The 26,367-nt window shown below is 45.6% G+C and overlaps 1 protein-coding gene across 1 annotated transcript; it reads left to right on the top strand.

Annotated features, from left to right (window-relative positions):
* LOC131293164 (uncharacterized) lies at positions 1 to 25,703 on the top strand. The gene is made up of 7 exons (XM_058321242.1): positions 1 to 34; positions 4,387 to 4,658; positions 12,789 to 12,924; positions 17,146 to 17,279; positions 19,323 to 19,445; positions 21,138 to 21,330; positions 25,564 to 25,703. Exons 1-7 carry the CDS (start codon positions 1 to 3, stop codon positions 25,701 to 25,703), a joined length of 1,032 nt encoding a protein of 343 aa, XP_058177225.1.
* The last annotated feature ends 664 nt before the right edge of the window (positions 25,704 to 26,367 follow it).

Raw genomic sequence — 26,367 nt, forward strand, 5'->3', positions numbered from 1 at the left:
ATGGGGCGAGATCACGAGGTTGAAACGGGAGCAGGTAATTTTTGTGTCAAACAGCACCAACGAGCCGACGGCATGGGAAGAGGGCTGGTTTCCGCCTCCATTCACGAGTGGGTGGAAATTTTAAATTGAATTATATAATTTTAGCAAACAGAAAAATTCTGAACGCTTTCGGGAACGGCATTTGGGAGTCTTGTTTTTTTAATTCCATTAATTGAAAATCCTTTTCTTGTTTTAAGCCACAAACCAAAACGTACACAAGGTTTAAACTAAAAAGAAAACAAATCCCTCTAAGGCACCTTAAAGAGATCGGGTTTTCAACAAGCAACCGTACTTTACTAATGAAACAAACCAAGAACCCTTACCATCGATGCTTTCAGAGTGCATTCGTAACCCTCCGACACCGCAAGGGGCGCCATCTCTTCCAGTTCCAGCTGCCAACCGGTGCTGGCGCGAAGGATACACGCCTAATTGAGTAGTAATCCTCACGCCAAACCGCTAATCCTAGCGCCGTCGAAAGTGCTTCAATTCAACCCGGTGCAGCAGCTGTTTATCTGTGTCAAACTACCGTGCCCATTACCGTGCGACTTACCCTACAACCGCGACCATTATTCGCCACTCGGGCCCATTATCAGCAGCAACAGAAGCGTTAGAAGGCTTCTGTCGCAGATGCGCAGAAAAAAGACTAAACCATCGCTGGCGTGGCGGAAAAATCTCACCAAGTCCGCGTACTCGCTGGGTTTTGCTTTCTGGCCGTTTATTTTTAGCTGTCTGTAGTACTTCTTGTGCCACCGGAAGCATACTACATCGGCACAGGCTCCACCAAGCCACTCGTGAGGTCGAGGAAGGATGAGGGAAAGAGATCGCGAGAAATGAAGCCACTTTCACGACAAAGAGCGTGTTCCAGGTGGAACGGTGAAGAATACGGTGGTGTTTTCGCGGGCGCTTTCCATACCTCCGTATCTTCAGCAGCGAAGGGCGGGGGAAAAGTCGGCAATAAAAATAACATAAAATAGATAGATCGGGCGAAAAACAAATAACAATAAAACCAGATGGTGTGCAGCGCCATTGGGTCCATCCTGGCTCCTGTTTTGTTTTTCCTGCAAAGAGCTCCACCGGCGTGCGCTCGCAATTTGTGTTCTCCCGGTCAACCCGCCCCGAAAAACAGCCCACCGGAGTACGACGTACGCAACATCCCGGACAGGCCCCGAAAGTGCCTCCTACCATTACCCGCGCAGTGAACAGCAACAAAAAAATATGGAGGTTATGGTTTTGCAAAAATATGCGTTTTTTTGTTCTTCTTTACTTCATGCTGGAGCTTTTCTTCCGCGTGGCTCATCGGTAAGAAAAACAAACACGGATACCCGACAAACAATCGCACATACAAATAAACAAGCTAAAATAACATTTCACGTACAGGAGGACCCGGTTTGGCTACCCGGGGAGGGGTTCAGCTGTCGAATGTAGGAACTGCAGTGTTGGCAAACGTTTTCCACGCTTCCATTCCGGTACGGAATGAGGAATGTGTGTAAGCGCTGTCGCGCGATAATGACCACAATGTGCGGCGACGAACAGCGCTACGAAACGATAGTGGAACATTAATCCTTGCTGATGAAGAAAAAAGAGGGAGAGAGAGAGAGAGAGAAAAAGAGAGGACGGACATACCGGAAAGTGTACAAGAAATAAAATAATCAACGAGCCACATGCTTCTCTGACGTATGCTCTACCGTGACCACGTCCGTGTATGTATGTGCGTTTGTTTGTGGTGTATATAAAACATACGTCACCGAGGATCACATTTCAGGCAAGACACTTTTAGAATGTGATGGTTTTATTGCACCACCAAACGGGCGGCGAGTGAGACATTCGGTCGTCGTGATTCTCTTCCCGCTGCAACCGAAATTGGCCTCACGATTTCATTTTAATAGCATTCGGCCATGGCATCTTCGTGTGGCGTCCTGCGGTCGGGACGCCGTTCTCGAAATGGGAACAATTTGCTTTTCGCTGCCCTTTAAAACACGGACCAAGCGAACCCCTTAAGTACGCAGCCAGTCGGTGAAACACCAGGCGCCTCCATCGAGACCCCCGTCCCACAGTTTAGAGCACATCCGATCGGACGAAAGCTCTAGCGCTCGGCGGAAACGACCAAATTGTGATTCACCCGCCACGCGCTTGATGACCGCACCGCACATGCACTGTCCCGTTTCCGGTGCAACGGAATGGGAACGCAAAGCATTTAGAAATGGCGGCGGATTAACGGAATGGAAATGGTTTCCATTTGCGCTGTCACGCGCTACTTTCCTCGCATTCGGCATTTGCATCCACTCCGAAAAACCTATTATCCTCCGAAAGGTGCAGCTTTGGGGTCAGGCTTTCGGAACGACCCTTTCGAAACAGAAAAAAACCACACACACACTCGCTGCCAAACCTGAACCGGGCATCACTGTTTGCTATATTTGTTGACGAATGTCACGACATGGTTCGGTGCGGATAAGTACACAGACACACGATTCGGCCCTACTCAAACATACGTCACGAGGGCCGATCGGAGTCGGAGACCAGAAACAAGTGTGATCCGGATGGGTTCACTCTGGTACATTTTACGGACGCGGTCCGACGTTTTCGTGCCACTGAAATCGAGGTCAGTCTCGCACTAAATCCATCTTTTTGGCAAACAGGACCTAGTTTATTCGGTCGAATTCAAACCCACACGAGCAAACTATGCTGCTGAAGTTTGCGCTTGCTCTATTGCTCGAAAAGGAAACGCGTTTGGTCAACTGAGCAAATCCCAGTGATTGAAGTTTTGATAAGAATTGGATAGAATAAAATATTGAAATTATTTACTATCCATCAACTCGAACAAAGTTCAAGATCTTGCTGGTAAATTCAAAATCCCTTCTACCCTTTGCTGCAATTAATCTTATAAACTCTACCAGCTCTGGTTTCCATTCCCGTTATGTCCCAAGCGACCACTCTACTGGTGGTGGATTAAAAACATACCATAATTCATGCGATGCGATGCACTCTTCTGAAAATAGGTCAAAGGGTAACGCAATTTGGATAAACTCCGAAAAAAGGGAAAGAAACCATTCTACGTTCGGAATCTATCACAAATGAACCGCAAATGCCAACGATGCAGCCAGTGATTAAATTCCATACCAGCGTTGATTATCCGATGATCATTAGAAGGAGAAGAGAGGAACTTATTTTCTGCCACAAAAAAATTAACGATACCGTGAAGAATGCAAAATTTGATCCAATTTCTAGAAGTTTTTAATTCTGGTGACGATGACACCTTCCTTGATGAAAATAAATCGACTGCAATAAAATGTAGGTGCAAATCAAAATTAAAACATTAATTTGGACTCCATGCTTGTTTTGATATCACGAGCATCGTTTATATTTAATACTACGTTTATGTTTGTACAACTCGACTATTGAGTGAAATATTCGCAACAGCATGAAATGAATGTCAACAATATGATGAAAAAAATCTACTCAAAGCATGCATTAAAACAAACAACAAAACTATGAATGATAGAAACAAAACATACATGCATAGGAAAATCATATTGCTTATAAAAAGTACAAACCCCGCTTTCACAAGTATGGTCCTTTTTGATAGAAATCAACACAGCACAAAATATTGTATTCAAAAGCCAACGTTGCAGATAGGAATAAATTTAACGTACAGTTTTTTTTCTGGTTGAGGGTTCGTTTGTGTCAAGTTTTTTGCGCCGTTTTAGATGAACAGTAGGAAAAACGGATTTTTAATTAAATTATCAAAGCTAAAGTTGCGCATCGTGCGAGGGGCAAACATTGCGTGGGCAAACGTGCGTTAAAAAATGCATCCACGAGCGAGGGGATTGCACACAAAAACAAACTCCACATCTCACCGTTACGGAGCGTGGAGATACGCTAGCGAAAGATGTGTACAAATAACGCACAAACTGCAATGGCTGCAGAGTTATGAAAAGGTTATGAAAAATGAACAATAAAAAGAAGAGACAAACAAGATGAGATAAAGATAGAACAATAGAACGCAACGGTTAGGTCAGCGGTACACGAGGAAGCAAAAAGCTGTCAGCGACGTTGTTACTTTTAATTGTCAGCAGATGGGTTTTTCATATCGTTAAGCCGGAATCGGTGTGATTCCGGGAAGACAAATTGCTGAGGCATTTCGTTTTATTGTTCGGTTTTGAGATGGTTGAATTAATTTGAAAATCTTGCAGTAAAAACGACACGTTTGGAAGAAGAGTCTTAGAGAAATCCGAACGTATTAGACAAAGGGATTTATTTTTCCTTAACCCGCGTTTCATTTGGTCGGGCAAAGGCAGGCCACATTCGAACGGATAAACTTACTTATTTCTACTAATCGCTCGACTCTAGCTAATGACTGCATTCATCATGCTCATGCTACTTTCCCACCTTCTCCTTCTTCTGCAGAGCTTTCCGTGGGATTGCGCAACGTTCGAGTCACGATACCGACGGCCGTCCGGAGAGGCGACTCGGCTCAGCTGTACTGCGACTACGAGCTCGAGGACAACGAACGGCTCTACTCGATCAAGTGGTACAAGGGTAAGCGAGAGTTCTTTCGCTACACGCCCCAGGTGCATCCTTCGGTGCAGGTGTTCAGCGCCGCCAGTGGCATCGATGTTGAGGTAAGCAGCGTTCTGATGGGATTTTATCCCTGCGATATTTTTTCTTCTTTCAGGGAAGGGTTTTCTTTTAAGCCATAATCGCTTGATAAGCTTCGTATACCGGTTTCGTTATAGTTGGTTAGAGAGTACACAGAGTTTGTTTTTCTTATATAAGGAACGATTTTATCCCACAAAAGATTTTGTTAAATAACTTAAGGACTACCTCAGAGAACATTAGCTTAACATATAACTTAGTATTTTCATGTATTTTTTTAAAATCTCGTTACATCTAGCAAGTAAACAAAAATTGTTTGTTACGTTCTGCTTTTAGCATAGTTTTTCAAAAATACAGAATCAACTTGAACTTGTTTGGAAAGCAATGCTGCCAAAAATACCATTCCAAAACATGATGTCGTAATGGTTCCAAATAAAATTTATGCATACAACCGCTGCAAACTCGTGGTGCTTGACCCGACCTTTTAGTAGATATTATTTCATGCTGTTTCCACCACTACTTTTACCGTTTCCGCTTGCCTCTTACAACAATTCTTTTTGCACTCCTTTTGGCCTGGGGTTTTTTTTACGCTGCCTGTAATGTTAAGTTGACTTTGCCGTGATCTCTGTTGAACATGGCCATTTTGTAAAGCGGTTTTTTTGTTCCTCTTTCGACGCTCCGCCAGTCGAAGCCGTTTTTCTCGCAGTTTCGCCTCGTTCCGATGCCTATTATTTGTACCTCTATCGGCTTCCCGCATTCCCGGTAGCACGATGTGCGGAAAACTTTTGAACTTTACACTCATAAATCTGGTAAAGCTGATGGTTGGATTTTTGCTTGTACGAACTCGGGCCAAATACTCGCCACTCCTACAAAACGGAATTACAACACTTTACATGGTGGCTCCGGTTTCGGTGGTCCCGCTTGGGGGAGGGGTCGGGAGGGAGGTGAGAAAGTTGTAGATAGATTTTCGTACCGGCCGAACGTGTTGGACCATTATTTTTTCGCTCCCCTCCCATCCCCCCTCAAGTTGTCGATTTACTTTTCAGCCCGGGCTGGAGAGTTACGGTTCGATGTATGCTTCAATGATTTGTACGGTGGTGCAATTTATTAATCCTTGTTTCCAACTTTGTCTTGCACTTTTACTCCGCGCGGGAGCTTCTTGTTCCGGAACGTAGGATTCCTTTTTTGGCTGCAAATGGTCGGGGGAACTAGGAACAATTTTTGTAAAAATTTCAACTAAAATGGCATCGTTTCGGGATTTGTAAAACAAAACCGTTGGGTGCAGCAACGAGGTGGAACATCGGTGCTGCAATAAGCTGTGAAATGAAGAAAACAACGAACTCGCCCAAACCCGGCACACAATCGTGCAGGACGTGCAATAAATTGTTTACCGAAGCTAAAAGTCCCTCCTAGGGTTGTTTGCTGCGCGTCCGAGCACTGATATTGAATTACTCCATTATTCAACGAAATCATTGCCGCCACCGAACGGGTCACAGGGGACGGCGAAAATGGCTTTCCATTTGCTCGCGATGCGTTGAAAAGCCGCGTTTGCCCCAGAACGCCACAAAATGCCGCCAGGCCGGTTGGCAGCCGACATTGCAAACAGGGGGTGGGGGAAAGAAAAATTTCCCCGTTTTCGTTTTTTTTTTGCGACCAAAACACTTGGGGAATCTTCCTTCCCTAGATCGGCGAACCCGAGACAAGCGCCACTGTTCGACAACGCAAGAAAAAAACCCAGCGCTTTGAGAAACGGACGATGAAAACTGTGTTACGCAGGGTTGGTCGGAAGGTGTTGGGAAAAAAAGCAACAATCCTTGAAAACATGCTTTACATGATGACAAGTGAAGAAAAAGTGCCACCACAACCCAAGGCAATGGCGTACACAAGTCATTCAAAACGGAAAACTGTGCTAAAGGAAGGCTCGGTCACAAACAAAAAAAACCATCGAGCCGCTGCTTTTTCTTCGCAAGCAAAGACAGTAAAACATAGGCAGTCGCAGTTCCAAGTCTACCGGTGAACCGGTTTTGGTGGTGGAAAGAATGTAAGAGGGAGAGAAAGGGAGGGTGGCAGCGGGGACAACTCTGGGGTAGGGCAAAAAGCTTAAGGGAGCAATTAAATTTTTTGCTCCCCAAAACCGGCACCATTCCAATGGTCGGCTTCCGCCGGAAAAGCGAAGCTAGAATCAGTCAGAAGGGAGTGAGCGTAAAGCTGGCGGCAAAAAACGAATAACACATTCTGGACCGGTTCGGGACCGGGGAGAACGAAGCGAAACAAATTTGATTAATGACACGCACCAGCGTTTCCACCGGACGAGCGGCAAATAACATTTAGTGAGACGAAAGCAGCCAGTTTTCGTGAAAAAAAAACGCTTGCTGGGAGGACGACAGTTGAGTAACGGGCGATTTCAGTTCGGAAGCTATCTCGTATTTTTGCTCCCCGGGGGAAGATGATTCTAGATCTGTAATTTATGCGAATGACTATGAAACCGTTGAGCGAGTTTTTCGAGAACCGTCGGAAATAGAATTGAATAATAATCAAAAACATTTCTTATGATAGATAACACTTTCTATTTTTTCCTTTTAACGATGTTTTTGATTCAAAGATGTGTGTAAACACAAAGTGAGGTTTCGAACAAAACGTTGATAAAGATAATTAAATAAACATCAAAAAGTAACTTAGTAAAGCATGGCTGCATTTAAGAAATATTGGAAAAGTAACCTTGCTCAAAACATTATTTTTTGCGACTTTAAATGATCATATTGTAAGTTGGTTGAAGCCACTCAAAAATGTACTGTATATCAACAGATTAAAAATCAAACTAGGCAAAACAAGGGTTGGATGCTTCTCAGGAGATAATCTATCAAATGTTAGTCAAAAGTCTATTCGTAAAGATAGAGTTATGATGGCATAAACATATAAATTATCATAAATAATTTTTGTCAATCAAACGTCGCATAATTTGAATTGTTTTAAAACTATACTTATTAGTTCTGAGAAAGAAAGTGCCACAATATTTCACTTTAAAGACGAATCATGCATGGTGTGGACGGTATTTTTTAACAGTTTTATTTTTAATTTCCAGGCCAACGCATGTACTGGCCATCAAATCATCTGAGATGAAAATCAGTGACGATTAATCACTTTGAATCACAAATATTGAGAGTAAAATTAGTTGACTGTACTTAGAGAAAACGTAAATAATCATTAAATTACCGTTCCGAATTTGGCTTAGTTCAAAATTGAAGTACAAGTTGCAATAAATAATATTTTAAGTTGCTGGAAAAACATTCGATTTGAACTAAAATGCACTAAGTTGAATCAATAGCTAACTGACTGGACCTTTCAAACTCTTATCACGAACTGTATCTTGTGAAACTCCCATCTTTCGAGAGTCCATTAGTAGAAAAGCAATTTTAATGGAAATCTTCCAAACAGACACACGTCCCACAAATCCCTCCAACGGTCTCAGCTGGTTTAGTGCTCCGCGTTTGGGGGCGAAAAAGAAGCAAATCTCGCTGTCGCATGATTGGTCATCGCAAAAGCGTGAAACCGCAACCAGCCGCCCGGAAAACCCCGGCGACCAGCGACGGCTCGAAAGTATAGCCTCCTCCGGATGCGCCCGACCGACACACTCGACGGGCGGCCACACCGCAAAGTCCCATAAATCTCGAGCCCGGGCCACAAATCAATCTCCGACGGTGCGCGCTTCGACCGCGCGGTTGCTTGTTTTCCCATATTTTGAAGCGGCTAGCAGTAGTTTTCCCGGGGACTCGGCGCGATCGCACACTATCGGCGTTGCCATCACTTCCGCGGAATACCAGGCTGTGGGTTTTTGCATTAGCCTGACGATAGCAAGTCAGTTTGTGTGTGTATGTATGTGAATGTGTGTTTCATCGAAAGCTAATGAAAATTCAAATCACCAAGTGGGCTGGTTGTTCGTGTCGGTGGTTTGGGGAGGATGCTGTGGTTTTGTGGAGGGGTAGAGATAGAGAGAAGTACTTGCAAGCTTCCAGAGGACACACGGGATAGCCGGAACTCAAGGACCCACGGTGGTTTTCCAATTGGAAATGGGAAATTCTTTTCGATCACATGAAGTTTCTGGATGAGATTTTAGCTTCAAATCGTCGATGCATCTTTCCGCCATTGTGATTTTTTTCACCAATCGTGCGATTCTACTTTACTATTTCGTTGTCCCCTTCTGTGGTGCTTTTCTCTTTCTTTTACCTTCCCAAAGTTGCCCATTCCATGGAGAACAGGAGCGATAAAATAACAAAAAGCAAACCATCTCAACGCTTCCGAGAAAATCTCACACGAACGATTGTTTACGATCGCATTATTTGTGTTTCCCTTTTCGGTGAAGCATTAAATTTCAGTCGAATGTGTTTCGTTTTGATTTCTGACTGCCCAAAACCTTCCAATTTTCCCCGTTGTTCGTCACGCATCCAGGAGCTGAACTGAAGAAAACGAGAAAAAAACAGCACATCTACATTCCACCTAATGCTTATCGCTGTAGCGTAAAGCAAGTAAAGCAGGGTCGTTTGGGGAGGCATCGAATCACGAAATCAACAATTTGTGACCGAATCGACAGCTTTGGGGAAGGGGGGGGGAGCATAACGAGCTCAGGCATAGCATCAAACCATCCGATGGGAGTAGTTTTACAGAGATCTTTTTTCCTTCTGGCCCCCTCTTTATTGCCTGGGTTGTTTCCAGCGAAAGCAAGTCACCAAGTGTACGGGGAAAACACACACAGCAAAAAAGTGATACCATCAAATAGAGCAAGCACTTTCCAGTTCCTTCTCGCATGTTTCTGCGCTCCACTTGCACGGTGTTCCAGTTTTCTTGGGAAAACAAGCTAACAACAAACAATAAAAACCGCCCTTCGCCGGGCGAACACACGAGATCACGGGATACGATGACGTGCGAGTTGAGAAACTTTGTGAAACAGTCACTCCCCACCATCGGAGGGCGCGCCCTCTAGCGGGATGCCAACGATTTACGCGTCGGTAAAACATTTTCGCCACTGATCGAAAAACTCATATCGCTGAAGGGACAATCCACCACGAGGGGTATTACGGGTTGGTCCGTTTGGTAACCCACGATCTCGCAAGGCCAATGCGTGAGGGTGACGCCACATAGATCAAGTTCCGTCCTCCCGCGGAACTCCCGTCAGGGCGTGAAAACTCCATCGGTTCGGAAAAAAAGACCGGGTGATGTATACTTTTTGTCTTCGACGTTCGACGGAAATGATACAGTTTTTCCTTGCGGTAGAGATTTGATTTCCCTTTACTGTCACAACGCACATCCGGGGCGTTTTCCTTCCATTGTTTTTTACCTTCGCTCGTGTTCATCTGTCACGGCACAAACCAGCACCGGCTCAAGCAGGCATCATTCGCGGCCGTACCCAAATTCGACACTATCGAAAGTGTACTCTCCTCCGGAGGCTTTGGACGCGCGGATGAACGATTTCAGTCCGCTTCTTTCCGGAGCTTTCTTTCCGGGGTCCACTGTGTTTTTCGACGGGTTTTTCTCCCCACACTTAGCACCCACATTTACTCGGTCGTCGCTTTTTCTGGCCGGAATCGGAGACACTCTGCTCTGCTGCCGCGCGAACGATCGGCGTGGGGGTGGGAGCAAAAAATCCCAACAATCGCATTGACCAACCATGAAGTCGCTTTCGGCGGTTATTGCTGCCACCGGCGTCATGGTGCGTGGTCGATTGCGTCGGGCACAAATCAGCCTTCACGTCCACCGAGAGAAAGAGAGAGACAAGACAAACTACGCCGCAAAATAGATAAGAAATAAATTGCCACTAGTGTGTTTCAGTTGCTTTTCGTTTTTGTTTTGTTTTGTGTCACGGTTTTCCCTTTTTTTCACCCCCGGCAGTCCAACAGCGACTACGCTTGAGACTTCTTTTTCCGTGGCCTTTTTTTTTGCTTTGTTGTTGCTGCGGTGCCGCTTTCCGGTCGATAAACAACATCGATAACGGCCTCTCGGCACCAAATTGGAAATGTTTTCGTTGGTGGCCTTCGAAGGACTTTCAGCCGATGCGCTGATCCGGTCGGTAGGCTGTGTTTCCTGGTATCAGTTTTCCTTCTCGTTTTTCCTACTTGTTTTTTTGTAAGCAACACAACGGTCGGTAAGGTCGATTGGAGCCATTTTTTCTCCCCCTATTTATTCAGTACTTACCAGTACTGCCGTTCGGTGCCACCGTGGGAGGTGAATGCCATCTCCAACTCGGCACTCGATCTGGCAAATCTCTGGCCCAACGGAAAGCCGAGGGTCGACGGCTGACGACGGGCCTGCGGTGTGAATTTTCCACCATCGATGGGAAAAGATGACCTAATCGTATCCGGAGCGTGCTGTGGTTCGGTTTTTGGGCCATGTTTGTGTTTGCCCTCCGCAAGGGAGGGTGGGAAGGAGCTGGTTGGAGGTCCTTTTGGCGCAAACTATTAGCCTCCGGTTGGCCATCGCGTTTCCCATTGGGTGCGCTCATAAATCAGCAGTCGGAACGATGAGCTAGCAGTGCGCTGCTCCGCAATGATCGGTTCCGTTATTTCTTTTGTCCCGCCGAGATTTTCCAATATGCTCAGAACAAGCCGAACCGTTTTCACCACGAATTCGAAATGAACCGAACGTGACAGGGTTTATGTGGTGGTAGTGTGTAAAGCAAGCCCAAGTATGGAGGCGGTTATCGGTCGAGAGGTGATTCTTTTCAGTTTTCAACCGAATCATCATTTGATCTCGATTCACATGATATCTTTAAGCGGTTTCCCTTGCATAAGCCAACAGCGAGTGGTAAACATTGTCAACAATAAAACCAAATGGTTCAAGTGCAACATCATGTCGGCCATTTCGATAGAATATACTGAAAGTAAAAATGCTTCATTAAAAAAAAAAAAACGATCATTTCTATTATTTCGGAGACGGGAAAAAGTACGTTAAACACATCATTAACTATAGCTAAGAGGATCAGTATAAATGAAAAGTCTATTGGCATTTTGACTAACCACGGCGATCTATGGAAACCTCATTTTTCTTCACCACGTTTCCTTTTACCCAAATGATGTTCGTTCGTTCTTTTCGTTCCGGAACGATGCAACGGTACCCGAACCGTTTGTGTGTTTGAAATAATGTCCCCATTTACAGATGATTAGCTCGAATTAACGAGCGCCGCTCGAATAACAGACGATCGACGCTCATTATTGCGGCCCAGGCAAAACGAACGCACGTGGCGGTGGCGATATCGCACCGTTTTCCCGTTCTGTTTGTTTCCCGTTTCCGGCCAGCCAATTTTCACCTAATAAAGCACCATTTTCCAGCGGGCCACCGGGTGCCACTTCCGGCCGCGTCAGCAAGGCGCTGGGGCCAATTTTTCTTTCCACTCTGTCTAAATTACTGACACCCGAAGCGGCGGTGGTATCGTTAAGCCACACTTGCACAATGTCGAACGCGTGATGTGAAACAAAAACAAATTGGTGCTTGTGGCTCCCAAACACCAAAAGCTAGCACGCTGGTTAGTGATTGATTGTAGGGGATTTACTGTGGGTTTTTTTTTGTGTGCGAGTATGTGTGTTTGAATTTTTTCCACCTACCTTCGGTTGCGGATTCTCACTGGAAGCTTACGCTCTACCCAGCGTTACTGCGGAAGTGTCCTTGGGAGACAAGGAAAAATCGGTATAAAAAACACCCCCAAGCAAGCAAGCTGGCTGACAGCTAATCAACAGCTGGCGTGGTCGAGGCTTCATCCCATTCGGGATGCGGGAAAAAAAAGTTGACGAGTTTCCTTTCAGTGGCCTCCGTCGAGCGACTTCTTCTCGCATGGTTTGGTTTGTCAAACGTCGTTTTTATTTTCCCTTCGCTTTGCGGTTCACTTTTGACGGCACCATGAAGCCACTACGAATTTTCCTACTACTTCCTTGAACAACACCCGACGCTTTCGCCACCGGAGAAAGATAAATGTACTAATGTCCCTTTCCGGGGTTCGGTTTTTCCTCCTTTCGGTTTCCGACGTTGCCTTAATGATTCACCATTCGACGCAAAGCTTCTTTTTCCACCCACTTCCCATAGCGCACGGTAGATACTTTTTCCCAACTAATTTTCCACCATTCTCTCTTCTCTACATCATGTTGTTTCTCTTCTTTTTTTCTTTATAATAGCGGTCACTTTCCAACGAAAGCCAAGTGGTTATGCGGGCGGTCGAGACGAACTACTCGGGAAAGTATAGATGCGAAGTGTCCGCCGATGCGCCCTCCTTCCACACGATCATCGTCTCCGGGGACATGGAAGTGGTCGGTAAGTGTCCTTGCGCTCGAGACTGTTATTGTGTGTGTGTGTTTGTTTTTTTATAGGTCCTTCCCAGCTATGTGTGGTCGTAGAATTATTACATTAAACTCCTACAGAGTGACATTAAATATTTGAACTTATTTGGTAAATAAAACCTGTCCCCCGCTGCGTATGATGAGAGGGAGAATTTTCCAACGAATATAAAATCACCCCAAAGGCAGATACCGACACTCCATCATCTCTGCCGAAGGTTGATTTCTTCCAGGAAAAATTGTCAGTTTATTACGACCTCGTGGGATTGTTTTTAAATTAAGTAAGCAACGCAAGCAAAGTGGGGGTGGTAGAACGGTACTTAGATGACAGTACTGCAGCTTGTTGCAAATAAAAATACCCACGTATTTTATTTTATATTTTCTTTTTATTCCGATTCGAAGAAATCAGCACAAACAATATTAACTACCGTTCATTTGCATTGCTTCGCTTTGAAACATAAGGCAAACTTGTTTAAGCACCTGGTAACGGATACATTTGTTCTGGAAAAGCTGTATAAAAGATGTTTAAGCCATATCGCTGCAGTAACTCGATGGTTGCTCGACACAAAGAACCTAGTTGAAACACGCTTTCTTAAAAAGCGAGGAAAGTCCAAGCGATCGCTCCGTCACCAGGACAAAGAAGCACTCGGCGATGACTGGCGGCGGGAAAGTAATGCGCGTTCGATACGCCGTGAAGCGTACAATTTAATATGTCCAATAAAAAATTATTAGATTCTGATCCCGGCCCGGCTCCGGCATTGATCCGACCCACTTAGCCACTGTCGTTCGCTCACTTTGAAACATTGAGACATTCAGTCCCGCCGCCAGTCGTTGCGCTTTCCCGCCAACCGGAGGAAAACCGTGTGCGCACAGAATACGAAACCCGCTGGCGAAAAACACTTGCACAAGGTCACTTCTCCATCATCACCGCCATCTTCAACCGGGCAACAAAGGCACCGGGAGTGCCGGGTTTTCCTTATTTTTCGCCCCCAACCTCATGCCCCGAACCCGCATGCTGCCCGGATGATGTTTCCTTTCCGGCGATGGTTCAATGATTTTTTATTGAATATTACCGCTCCCGGCTAAGCAGACAAGGGAGAAAACCGGCGGACAGCCGGAGGTGCAGAAATTTGCCGTGCAATTTATTTATTCCGTGACATTTTGGCCATCCACGCTGGCGACTGTTGGTCGTTCCTTTATTCCCTTTCGTTCCCTCTCTCTCTTTCGCGACCATCGCTTGGCGGTTTGCAGTATTGTTTTACAATTTTTCCCAACAACCCCTCACGCACACACTCACCGGTACCGGGGAAAACCCAGGCCACCACTAGCCCGGAGGTAATCGAGGCTGCTCATCGGAGCAAAGCCGGAATAAAAATCGGTGACCGCATAAATGTCAGCCCGCGCAGCGCAATGATGCCTTGAGTTAACGTCGAGCGATGTGCAGACTTCGGAAGGGACGGGAAAATTGTAAAATTGAACTGCCAAGGGCCAATGTCCCAGCTGCCGCAACGGGCAAGAACCAAACGGGAAGGAAACGGGCCCCGAATGGACGCATTAATCCAGCACCAACTGGAGCGAGCCAATTTATGAAACGAGGCGAATGGCAAGTTTGTCGCTACTTTGTTTCGCAATTTTGTTCTGGTGCTTTTTTTTCGTTCCACTGGAAATCGATACCGGATTGGTGAAAAATGTTTTTCATTGCGATAACAAATCGTGCGATAAATGAGCTCGTTAGGATGTTTTTTGTAAACAGTGCTCTCAATTTCTGTCATTAATTCCAACTGGAATGTTTTTAGTTGAGATATTTCCGTTTGTTGATTTTTGGTAACCTGTCCGTGATATGATTTTCTCTTCTTTGTTTTTTTATTTAGCTAAAATGCAAAGTGAACAACTTCAAAATAACAATGTAAACCGAAATTCTCAAAATTGAAAACCTTTTAAAGAATTTCAAATTTAGATTTTTATCGAGGGCATATGAAAACACAAAGCTTAAAAAAAATTGTTTCTTCTCTTTCGAAATACTAACGGCCAACTATTTATATCACCTTCGGTCAAGTATATCTCAGTAGAAAGTAATTGCACTGCTTTCGGTTCCGGATCGAATTCGAACAAAATTAGGTATAGGAAAATTCATCAAACAAAACCGCAGAGTTAATCACTTTCAACTCCAATAATTTGTGATTTCATGAAACATAGCATAACCTACTAATGCCCCCGCGCAAAACTAGCCAGCGTTACCACTCTCCCCCCACAACAAACCGGTAAAGTGCTTAAAATCACATATTCCATTACAAATCCCACATATCGCTTTCCCATCCTATTATGCCGCTTTAATAGGATTACAACCCGTCCCCCCGTCGCCTTTCCCGGTGTCACAACATCTCCACTTTACTCCGTGGGCTCGGTTTACCCGTGCACCCGGTATCGATTACACACACGGTAATCAAACGCAGCGCAAAGCGCGTAGGTCCGATTTCTCCGGGCTGCATTAAATGCTTTTGCATCTAAAATTTATTATCTTCACAAACACAAAGGGCGCAACCGCGGGCCCAGATGGCGGTGCGAGGTGCGGTGCGCGGTGAAGTTGAATGCACTGGTTTACGAGGCGCTTACGCTTGCAATCGCTGGAAAGCCTTATTTAATTACATATTAATTACATCACCGTCCTGCCAGCCTCGGTTGGCTCGCCGGGTGCGAAAGGGGTCGGGAAAGGACGTGGGAATGATCAGCCCGAAGGTGATCGCCGAGAGAGGAGAACGACCGCCGACCGGGAAAATCAACGCCCGTATCGAGGGCGAGGTTCATTTTCTCACCGAACGTTGGTCCCGCCCGACCGCGGGCTGTATGAATAATGTATTAGTTGTAAAATCTTACTAATCATCACGATACAAGACACCGCAAGTGTACACACACACACACATACACACAACACACAAACAGACGCAAGCATCGTCCCTTCGGTTGTCACACGGCTCAAATTAATTATACTGATGCCGTTCACTCTGGCGTTTGGCGTTCCAGAGCCACCACCTGAGGTTCTGTTTTTTCTCATTTCTCCCAAGTGGCTCACTTCTCACCGAAATGGAGACGCCCAGTAGCTGACGCTTTTGATGGTGTGTGTGTGTGGCTTTGTGTGCGGTAATGGCGTTCCTTTGGCTAATTCATTCGACTCCGAGGAAAACCCCTTTACCACAACCGAGCGTGGTGCAATCGGTGCACACTGGCACACGATAAATCATCCCGTGTCATGGACCTCAGGTTCGGCCAAGAGGCATCAATAAATCTAATGAACTGTTTCTTCGTTCGTCCACCGTTTGCCGGTGGAAATCCCACCGAAACCGATCCGATATCGATGCGCTTTTCCGCAGTGGCCTCTAGGGGAGAGGAAAACCCGCTTCGTAATCTATTCGGACGGAAATAATTTTTCCCAGCTTTCCCCGCCGAAGCCGAGCTCGTGCCAGGTCCGCAGGATTGGCTCGCCTTCTTCGACGGCAACCTGCACTTGGCGGTGCAATTGGGCGTCTTGCTGACCTGGTTCGGCATCCACCAAGCAAGCCAAAGTGGGCAGCAAGCAACAAGGCAGCGTAATAAGTATTCAATCATTTTCCAGCAGCCCCCTTCCACCCGCCACCTGTTCGTGCAGAAAGGTGTTCCCCGTGGGAAAGCTGAAAGCGCAAAATAAGGATGTGGAAAATGAACTTCTCGGCGTCCCTTGGGAGCTTCGACGTCGATGTCAATAATGATCTTCGTCTCAAAAGCCCTGTTCCGCAGCAACCGATGGCGTGCTGCATGTTTTATGTTCGTTTTAAACGATCGTTAAATATAGTGCCTTTCGATGCCGAAAAAGGGGTCAAAAATCGGTCCCGCTCAGTTGAGGCTTCCACTGAGGGGATAGGTAGGTTTAGATTGATCGCCATTCGGCACCTTTGTGTGCGACACAACAGTTCGTTTTGATTCCGCCTGTCTTAGTCATCGATGTTTCAAAGCATAATTTATTACCCGACCGGTGTGTTCTCACCCACACTTTTTCTCTCTTGTTTCAACCCCTCCACAACATTGACACCATGTTGGGATCAATCCAACGCGAACGACATCACCCTCTCATCCGGATGCCTACACTCGATGCGCCGACACGGTGGTCACCTGTCACTATTTTTATTTTTTTGTTTTTCTCTCCACCCTATCTCTTTTCCCACAGATCCACCCATCGAGCAGCCGGCGGTGACAGGACTTCAGGCGCGCTACCGACCGGGCGACATCCTGCGGGCGAACTGCACCTCGCATAATTCTAAACCGGCAGCAAATTTGACGTGGACGATTAATGATGTACCGGTAAGATTTATTGTTATGGCAAAGCGGTGATGGAGGGTGGAGGGAGAGAGGTGTATGATAAATAAAATAAATTTCCCCCCCGAACCCAATGCATCTCCCGAGCCATTTGAGTGCCACCTGACCCGGCTTCGTTACCATGCGGAGAAAAAAAAGAAAAGGAAGCAATGAAAGAGGGAGCCTCCATGGGAAGTTGTCGTCATCGTTTGGCAAGCGGCCAACGCTGACGGCACGAATGTCGATGGATCACTCACCATTCCGGGCCTCCTCCGGGAAGGTAAACAGAAACAAATTGATGGAGCGACAAACGAATCCGATTGTGAATGGAATGCCAAGGAAAAAAGAAACGCGCAAAGAAAGGGCATAAAAATAAATAAATGGATGATAGACTTTTAGCTTCCGCCTGGCGGTGGGAAACGCACCAACACAAACCAGCTTCCACCCGTCGAAAAGATGTTTTCCTCACCCTCCCAACGAACGCCGTAACGCGTGTCGCAATCGGGAAAATTCGCACACCGTTCGGTGCGTTTTTGTGGCTTTTGTCGGTACACATTCTTCAAACGCACATACACAACCACACACGCGGTAAGCGCGAACCTTACTGTAAGCCACCGGAATCGTGAAATTAGATTTCCGGATTTGACAAACGGCCATGGCGAAACGGGATCGGAAGGAGAGAAAAAACCGCAAAAATATACGCAGGCCAATCTTCGATGAATTCAGCAAACCCCCGTCGCCCGTACCAGTGGAAAAATGTGGAAAACCAACTTCCGCACAGCGAATTGCTTTCTCCCACGCGCATCTTCCCTTCCGAGCTATTTTTCCACCAGACTGGAGAGCCGACAAAGTAAAGACGCGACGTTCCGCTCGAAAAGCCATCAACGATCAGTTGCTTTGTGAATGGTTTTATTTTTGTCAAATTTGTGTATGTATATGTTCAGGTCCACAGTTCGGCTTGCGTTGGAAAAAATCGAGTTTCCTTCGCTTTTTTCCCCTCACACCGCTTTCGTGTGCATTCTTCGGGCGTCAACCATGACCGGCCCCGAAGCCCGCCCTGGCCGGAGATGAATAGGAGTGCCGAACCGGAAATGTATCTGTGGCCAAGGGATTTTTTGAGGGATTTCTGCCGAGGGGTAGAAGCCAAACAGGATTTAAAAACCTATTTAAAACATAATTGAATTTACACTTCTCAATCAGGGATAATTTCACGCAAGACTGCCATTGAGTGAAAGCAAAGCGCCGGAAGCGCCAAACAGACTGTGTTTGTATGTATGTGTGGGTGCATGTGACAGCCAACACCAGTAATATGTGTGTGAGTGTGAATTTTTGTGGTTGCCTCCGAGTGTTAAAGCGGATGCGGATGTGTACTTCAAAAATCAGAAGAACCCCGGAACGGAAGCATTGGAAATGGAACACAAACATGGCTTCGTGGCGTTGCGGATTAAACGCGGAGGAAAGTTATTTTACATGTCATTAAAAACGCGCTTGCATTTCATTAGCGGTAGGAGCCGATGGCTAGTTTAAACATACTTACTTTTTAGCGATTCCAGATTTTAATTAACGCAGCCCCAGAGTGAATCATTAATTGTATGTTTAATTACCTCGATGATTGTTCCATTGGTATCAAAACAAATTGAAGTTTGATTGCAAACAGCATGATTGCTATGATTAATCAAATATAAAAACCTTCTTTGTCCATCTCCGAAATACAAAACCTTCAACGTTAGTTAAGTGAAATATATTAATAAAACTAAAATTTATAAATCTCGGGAAAGTAAACAAGAGCTTCTCACAAATTCACATAACTCCAAATGATTTACAAAATTCCTAAATAAAATAAACAAACAGCAATCTCCTAGTCTATGATTCAATCAGATGTTTTTGAACTTCCCTTTGACACATTCATTATTTCTCTCGAAACTCTCTCTCCGTTCATCCCTAGATGGGAGAAAATTATTTCAAACTTATTCAACATTCTACAAAGCTAATCAGGAATGTTTGTTCCATAAATACGTTTTTCCTCTTCTCTGTCCCTCTCCCACCCAGATTCCTCCACAGTACGTCCAGCTCTTCCGACCGATAAAAGACGCCTACACCGGGCTGGAGACATCAATCCTCGGCGTGAACATTATGGTCGCCCTCGACCACTTCGTGCAGGGTAAACTGAAGGTAATTATTCACACCAGGGCATCCTTCCCAGCTGCAGACCCATTGGAGTCCATTGTCATTCCACTGGCTACCGTTTGCCACCCGCACCAAATCTGTTCGCCGTGCCCCTAATCAAATACCGCATAATTCATCCTTGTCAATACGTGATTTTCTTTTCCCATTTACACGATGAACCCCGGGGCGGGGCGAGGAAAGTGCTTCCCCCGGTGCAAACGAAACAATCCCAACCGGACAAAAAGTGCCACCGGATCTAGTGGTGAATACAAATAACTAAATTTATTCCACACAAATCGGCCAAACTTTTGCAAAACCTCCGTGGCTTCCGTGGCTACGAGGATTGAGAGGATTCGGTTTCCGTGCCGTGTACTGCGTGTCGGGGAAAAACTTTTCTCATCTCGATGCAAAATAATTTCGGATGTCCCTTCCCACGCGATCAACGGTGCACCATATCTAGACTCAGACACTCCTCGTTATGAGTTCTGTAACGAGTGGAGGTTTGGTGAAAAATATACCCTATATTATGCTTTCCTGTGAAGTGCGAAACTGTTTGAAAATGTCTTTCAAACTCACAATACGCACATGGAAGCGGAAAACTGAGTGAAGCAGCGCAAATGAAGGCGAAAGGTTGGACGAGACGCTCGAAAAAGAGTTACGCTGACCGGTCGGGATGAGATGAGAACGAAAAACATAACGAACATGTCACAGCGAATGGAAAACTGATTGTGGAAATTTCATTCCCGGCTTCCATTGTCCTTTCCCCCGATGGATGGTCATGTTTCCAACACAGCACGGCCACCCAATTGTGCCGTAGTTTTCCACCCCGGTGCGTGCAACAGAACCTGGTATTCGGAAGGAAAAACGATAGGCAAACGAGGGGCAAAAGTTTAATTAATTAATTATAAATTTCCCGAAGCCGAGCCAACCGACGGGAGTCCGTTTGGTTGGTCAGGTTGGAAAAGGCGAGGCTTGTATGACAAGTTACCGAGGTGTAAGTGAAGAAAATTGTTCCCACCCGCACAATGGCAAAGTAAGCGAACTCCACGGAGACTCATTAGAATAGAAATTTTATTCGATACTCGGAGTTCAACCAATTGCGCACGCCGGTGGGTGCAGAGAAAATTGGAGCTGAAAGGATGCCCAACCATTTCACCGATCTGTTGCACAATAACGATTTATGAATATTTAACAAATCCCAAATAATCCCACAAAGACCTTCTCTTCCTCCTGGATGGAAGGGTTTGGCAAACGCCTTTCTCTGCGGGACGGTAGGGAAAGTTAAACCATTGTGGTGTCTTGCGAGAAATAAGCATTTTGTTCATCCCTTCTGAATATCTTTCACCATGGGACTGAAAGCCGGCAGTAAACAATGCATGATATTAATTAAAAGTTTAATTGATTCTAAGGGCGTGCTAGTTTTGACACCACGAACAATTCACTGCGCAGAATAGCGTCATCTCTTTTGGACCTCGTTTTCTTTTTTACTCTACAATCTGGCGCCGCATAGAAATCGTTATCTTCTCCTGACGTAATTTTTAGATAACAATTTGTGAAAAGAATTTTCATTGAATGCGACTTCACTCCACGAAGCCCGTTGGAGTACACAATAAGCACCGATTATCAATTATCTTTGAACCTTTTACTATCTTTAATCCTTGCTCTCTTCCCTTGTTTGTTCGTTCGCAACATCAACAGCTGCGGTGTGCGGCATCGATACACCAAATCTACCACGAGGTCGTCGAGCACTTCATTCCGGAAGACCGGCCCCGGATATTGGCGACGGGCGTATCGGCCAGCGGGCACAGCATCAACCTCTACCAGGGCTCGGTGCACGAGAGCGAGCTGACGGATCAGTCCGACTCCTACCTGACGGTGAACGGCTACAAAGGTAAGGAGAGCAGCACCCAGATTGCGACAAACAAATTCTACAAACGATAACAAAACAACTTAATGTGAAAAAACGGTATGCGACTTAACGATAAAAAAATAATGATGAGAAAAAACATCCCGGTAATTACTGTGCTATGTTTTATGACTAGAATTAACTTTTCAGATCCCAAGAAACAGTCTATTCGGATGTGATTATAATTTGCATTTACATTGTTATTATTTATATGAACGTTATAATAGGAAATCATTAACGTACCAATTTGAAAATCAAAAGTCCCTTAAGCTATGCAATTATAAAGTCTGACAAGGAAAGTGCAATTGAAACGAAGATCGTTGGAAGCATTTGCAATAAATAATTCCTTGAAGTTTGATAGTGTCCCGAAGCGAAATGAGAGTTTTACTAGACTTCTCCGTATACATCATCGTCATAAACAGCCAACCAGATGAATCTAAAATGCCAACATTGCAGCACAAGTCGTTGGTGTCTTTCTTCGCAGAACTCCGATACAGTAATGTCACAAGTTTCCGTGCATGGTAGTGTGTGTAAGGAAACATATACCCATTTTCCCCTGGAGGGAAACGCTTGATAGTTTCTCGATGGCTTCCTCAGCGCAGCCAGAGCGTCATTGGAGCTCCAAATCCCGAGCCGGACGATAGTTTCATATCTGCCCGAGAGGAGGTAAACACGCCGAGCGGGGGCAACAACATTTTCCACACCACGAACTTCCAAAATGAGAAAAGCAGCACTGGCGCGCCTCGGACGTGGTGGTATAAATCATCGCACAAAATAGCTATCCACCCGCTTTGCCACCCGTTCGTTCGTTCGTTCGTTCGCATGGCCAAGAAAACAATACTCCCGTTTTCCACCACGACACCAACGCAAGCATAAACACATGCGGGCGTGTCCCGCTCCCATTTTTCCTCCTACCCGCTCGCGTGAAGGCATGCAAGTAACAGCAACAGCGCCAACAGCGAAAGCAACCGAAAGCACCCGAAAGTGGCCCAAAAGAGATTGAGGTTATTGTGCGATGGTGTGGACGTGTGAAAAATGGCCACGATAATTCATATCCTTTTCGGCTGCCCGGCGTACACGTGCGGTGGTGTATGTGGAGGCAGTAAAATTTAAAACAACATCAACCAAACCACCTCCTTTCCCCTCGCCGCGCCCCACCAGCTTTACGATGCAAATGTAAATTTGTCCCAAAGAATGTCTTCCAACCGACCGACGAAAGGGGTGGGTGAGAAAACACCCTCGCACTCGAAACAATTCATCCAGGAAGGGATGCTTGTTCGCATCAATTGTTCCATGTCTGCCGGTGTGTATGGCGGGGGTAGAAAAGAGTACATTGCCCTCGCTGCTCGGGAGGAGGAAGAATTAAAGCGGTACACGTGAAGGTATGTCTCAACGGATGGTTTTGTTTCGTTACAACATTTCGGAGCCCTTTTTATTTGTGCCATTTGTGAGGCCGGGTTCGTGGAACGGGCTGTAAGGAATGAGGACTATTCTTAAACGCCCCTTAGGGACCATCGGAATGTGCGGGAGTGCCTTAGAAAAACGGTGTCCTTCCACAATGCAGAGTACTCAAACACACGATCCACGGCAAGGAACACGCTCCGAGGGTGCTTGTGTTTACTTCCCTTTCGACCAGAAACGATCCACCGGACACACCAACGTCCGAGGTCCGGTCCGGGTACTTCTTTGCAAAAGAAAATGCACCCACCGGGCATTGGAGTGCCACTCGGAAATGGCTCTACTTCACCGTAGCCACCGCCTTCTTAGTCAATTTACAGATTTCACTCCTCACGGTTCTCGGGCTGCACATCCACAGCTCGTAAATTGTGGACCCGAACCAAGTGAACCACCTACCGGAGCTTTTGGGAAAATTTATACCTTCCTCATGTGTGCGCACCGAGCGAGACGTAGTTTTATCATATTTTCATACCTGCCCGGGAAACGGAAGAAAGGTTTGGAAAAGCAACAACCTGCCAGGAGCTTCACGTTTTGATACCTCTTCACCGAGGTTTTTTACCTCCCTTTTTCAAGTGCAACCCCCCACGGGGGTCCCGCAAGCGCTCGAGAGTGCCAGACGAACGTTGAAGATGACAGAAATGTTTTATGAAAGGAAACACAACTTCTGCATCCAGAGGATGTTGCAGGATATGTGTGTATGCGCCGGCCACCGACCAACCCGTGCCGCCGGAAAGGGGGCACAAGCGCAAAGCAAACATTGTGCTGTGAGTGCGTCGGTGCTACAGTGTTGCGAAAAGTCGTTCAGGTTCCGGCCGGTTCCGACGATGACCCAAGTCGCCTCATTTGGCTACACCGGGACACCTCGGCACCGGGAACCGGAACGGGGCACGGAAACAGACGACTCTCTGTTCAAATAGAGCTGTCGGTAGCACTTTACATCGCTACCAATCATGATGATGTCGCCTGTCGGGTTCGGAAAGGCTACCTTCTAGTACTCCACCCCGGGCTCGGAGAACGTATTCGTATCCGCCTCGTAACAGCAGGCCCGGTCCGGATTGTCGTATGTCATTACAAGAACTTCCGACCCGCATAACGCTCCATTCGTTTTGTTTCTAGCGCTGACCAAACTTTTCCTATCTCCCTCTCTCTCTCTCTCTCACTGGCTCCACTCAGAAAATGGGTTTTCCATTTCTTCCACAACATTATCGCAGCGCTATCGTTGACCGGCTTTCGGTCAACTTTGATGTTGTTTCTAGCTTTAGGGGGTTCAGAGCAGACTCTCGTAGCGGAAAGGGAAGTGTCGAGTCCTCGGCTTCGGCGAGGGTAAAGTTTCAAAAACATTTGCTACAACAATTTGTGTGCAATATACATACTGGTACACTCAGCATGCTTGCTTGAACCGGTGCAAGTTCAGCATGCTCAACAGAGCCAGATCTAACCGAGCCCGGATTCCCACGGGATCGAAAGCGATACACTCATGCTGCTCAACCAATCACAAATGCTGCCTGCTTGGGTTAGGTCTTGGTTGGGACCGGCCTGCCGGAGGGAATTTATGAAAGTAAAAACAATTTAAAAATCCATACACCCAGCCAAACATGATACGATGCTTACCGATTTCCCATTTCACCGTTCGTGCGTGCAATATCATATTTCCTGCTGCACGTGGAGACCCATCATTTGTGTTTTCATCTAGGAAGATAGGAAACATTCGTTTTTTTTTTTTATTTATGAACTGGAACCATTATTCTTTATTATGTTTCTGAACACGAATTGACAACCACCTTCTTAAAACATGATTGTCAAGCTTTGGGAAATCTGTTGGACGATGAAGTAGAAAGATATTTTCTCTGGTATATTGAAACAAGTTACTCTTTTACTTTTCATCGACTTGGCTCAAAAACCTAGTGCAAAAGAATCTTTTAAATTTTTTTCTTTTCAATTAAGTTAGTGAAAAAACCTTGGCAAAAAAACTGTGCAACTATTTTCTTGGTTTAGCAAAAGTTAATAATTTTACTAGCAACATTTTACTTTCAATAATTTTCAATTTAAAAACTATGTACGGAACGAATCATTATCATGCATATTTTCAAAACTGGCTGTAAACAAACAAGTATGCCAAGCAAATGTAATGATAAAATCATCGTCTTCTACTGTGAAGTGAAGACCGCACATTGTAAACTCATTTTTCAAAACTACGAATTTCCATACCTTTCTGATATTATTTTGGTTCAAATAAAACATACATAAAACATTACACTAGATATACCGATATCAAATATACAAATTGACTATCAGAGTCATATCTGTTTTAATATTTCACATCAAATCCTTCCGAATATATGACACAAAAGAATAATTTAATTGGAATTTCATCTAATTCACAACAAACAATATTAACGTAGAACATGTTTTTCAATATCAAATTAATAAATTCCAAAGTCATGCTATTCATCACATTTTATTCGATGCCTTTTGTTGTTTTTTAAGCGGAAAAATCGTCAGCCCTGTTGTTGTCCTCCATGGGAAAATGGTGTCGAATGTACAAATCGACTATCAGAATTGAACCTGTTTTAGCTTTTTTTACATAAAACCATTCCGAGTACATGGCAACATAATTGAAATTGGTTGGAATTCCATCAAATTGACGTACTGATGTAATAAGCATTAACGTACAATGCTTATTGAATATCAAATAAATAAAATTCAAACAAATGCAACTCACCACCATTTTATTCCATGCCGTTTGTTTTTCTTTCCCAGCGGATAAATCGTCACCCCTGTCGTCTTCCTCCGGTGGCCTGCAGATCGACTCGTACGTCAAGGTGTGCTGGGTAACGTTCTACATCTGCATCATCTGCACCGTGATGGTCTACTCGATACGCTACCTGATGGTTACCTGACCCCAGCAGCGGGAGGCGAAGAGTGGTTCCGCCTCGGCGAACGTGTCCATGGCCGAGGCAACCACGCTGGAGCTGGATCCGCTTTCCGCCAGCTATCCGGTTCCACCGCCTCCGGCTGCCACCATCTCGTCCGCGGCCCTCACCAACGTCGACAGCTGCGTCCTGTTCGTTCCGAGGTGATGCAATACGCTGCGAATTGGCATACCGCAGCCGTTCCGCGCTTGGCTGAATGCACCCGGTGTCAGCACGATGCCGGGACAATCGATTCCGTCCGGCAATCGGGCCGGGAAAACCAAACGCTCGCCGAAGCAGGCATAAATGTGCAGGCGCAAGCAAGCGCGAGCAAACAAAAATCAAATACTTAAACATGTTGCTGTCATCGTAATCGTATCGTCGTGAATGACACCTACCCAGCGTAAGCGAATGTTTTGGTTTGTTCTCCAACGTATACATTTTGTTTTATTTATTTACGTTTTCGTTAAACGAGAGCTACCGGGCGCCTCCATCGGCATGCGAAAAACTACGTTGCAAGAAACGGGAAATCGGAGGCTTGTCAAAGCTCCCGAGGAAAAAACTTTCAAGTGGTAAAAAACAGTTTGTTACACAACGGCTATGCTAGTGCTCCACTCACTCTAAGGTAACTCGTGTAAATATCGAATTTTAT

This window comes from Anopheles ziemanni, chromosome 2, assembly GCF_943734765.1.
Source record: "Anopheles ziemanni chromosome 2, idAnoZiCoDA_A2_x.2, whole genome shotgun sequence".
In the NCBI taxonomy this organism is placed as follows: domain Eukaryota; kingdom Metazoa; phylum Arthropoda; class Insecta; order Diptera; family Culicidae; genus Anopheles; species Anopheles ziemanni.

Excerpts from the sequence above, each read along its gene's own strand:
- LOC131293164 (XM_058321242.1), top strand. The coding sequence starts at position 1 with ATGGGGCGAGATCACGAGGTTGAAACGGGAGCAG. Across the intron at positions 35-4,386 it reads CGAGGTTGAAACGGGAGCAG|CTAATGACTGCATTCATCAT; the intron begins GTAATTTTTGTG and ends GCTCGACTCTAG. Across the intron at positions 21,331-25,563 it reads GACGGTGAACGGCTACAAAG|CGGATAAATCGTCACCCCTG; the intron begins GTAAGGAGAGCA and ends TTTCTTTCCCAG.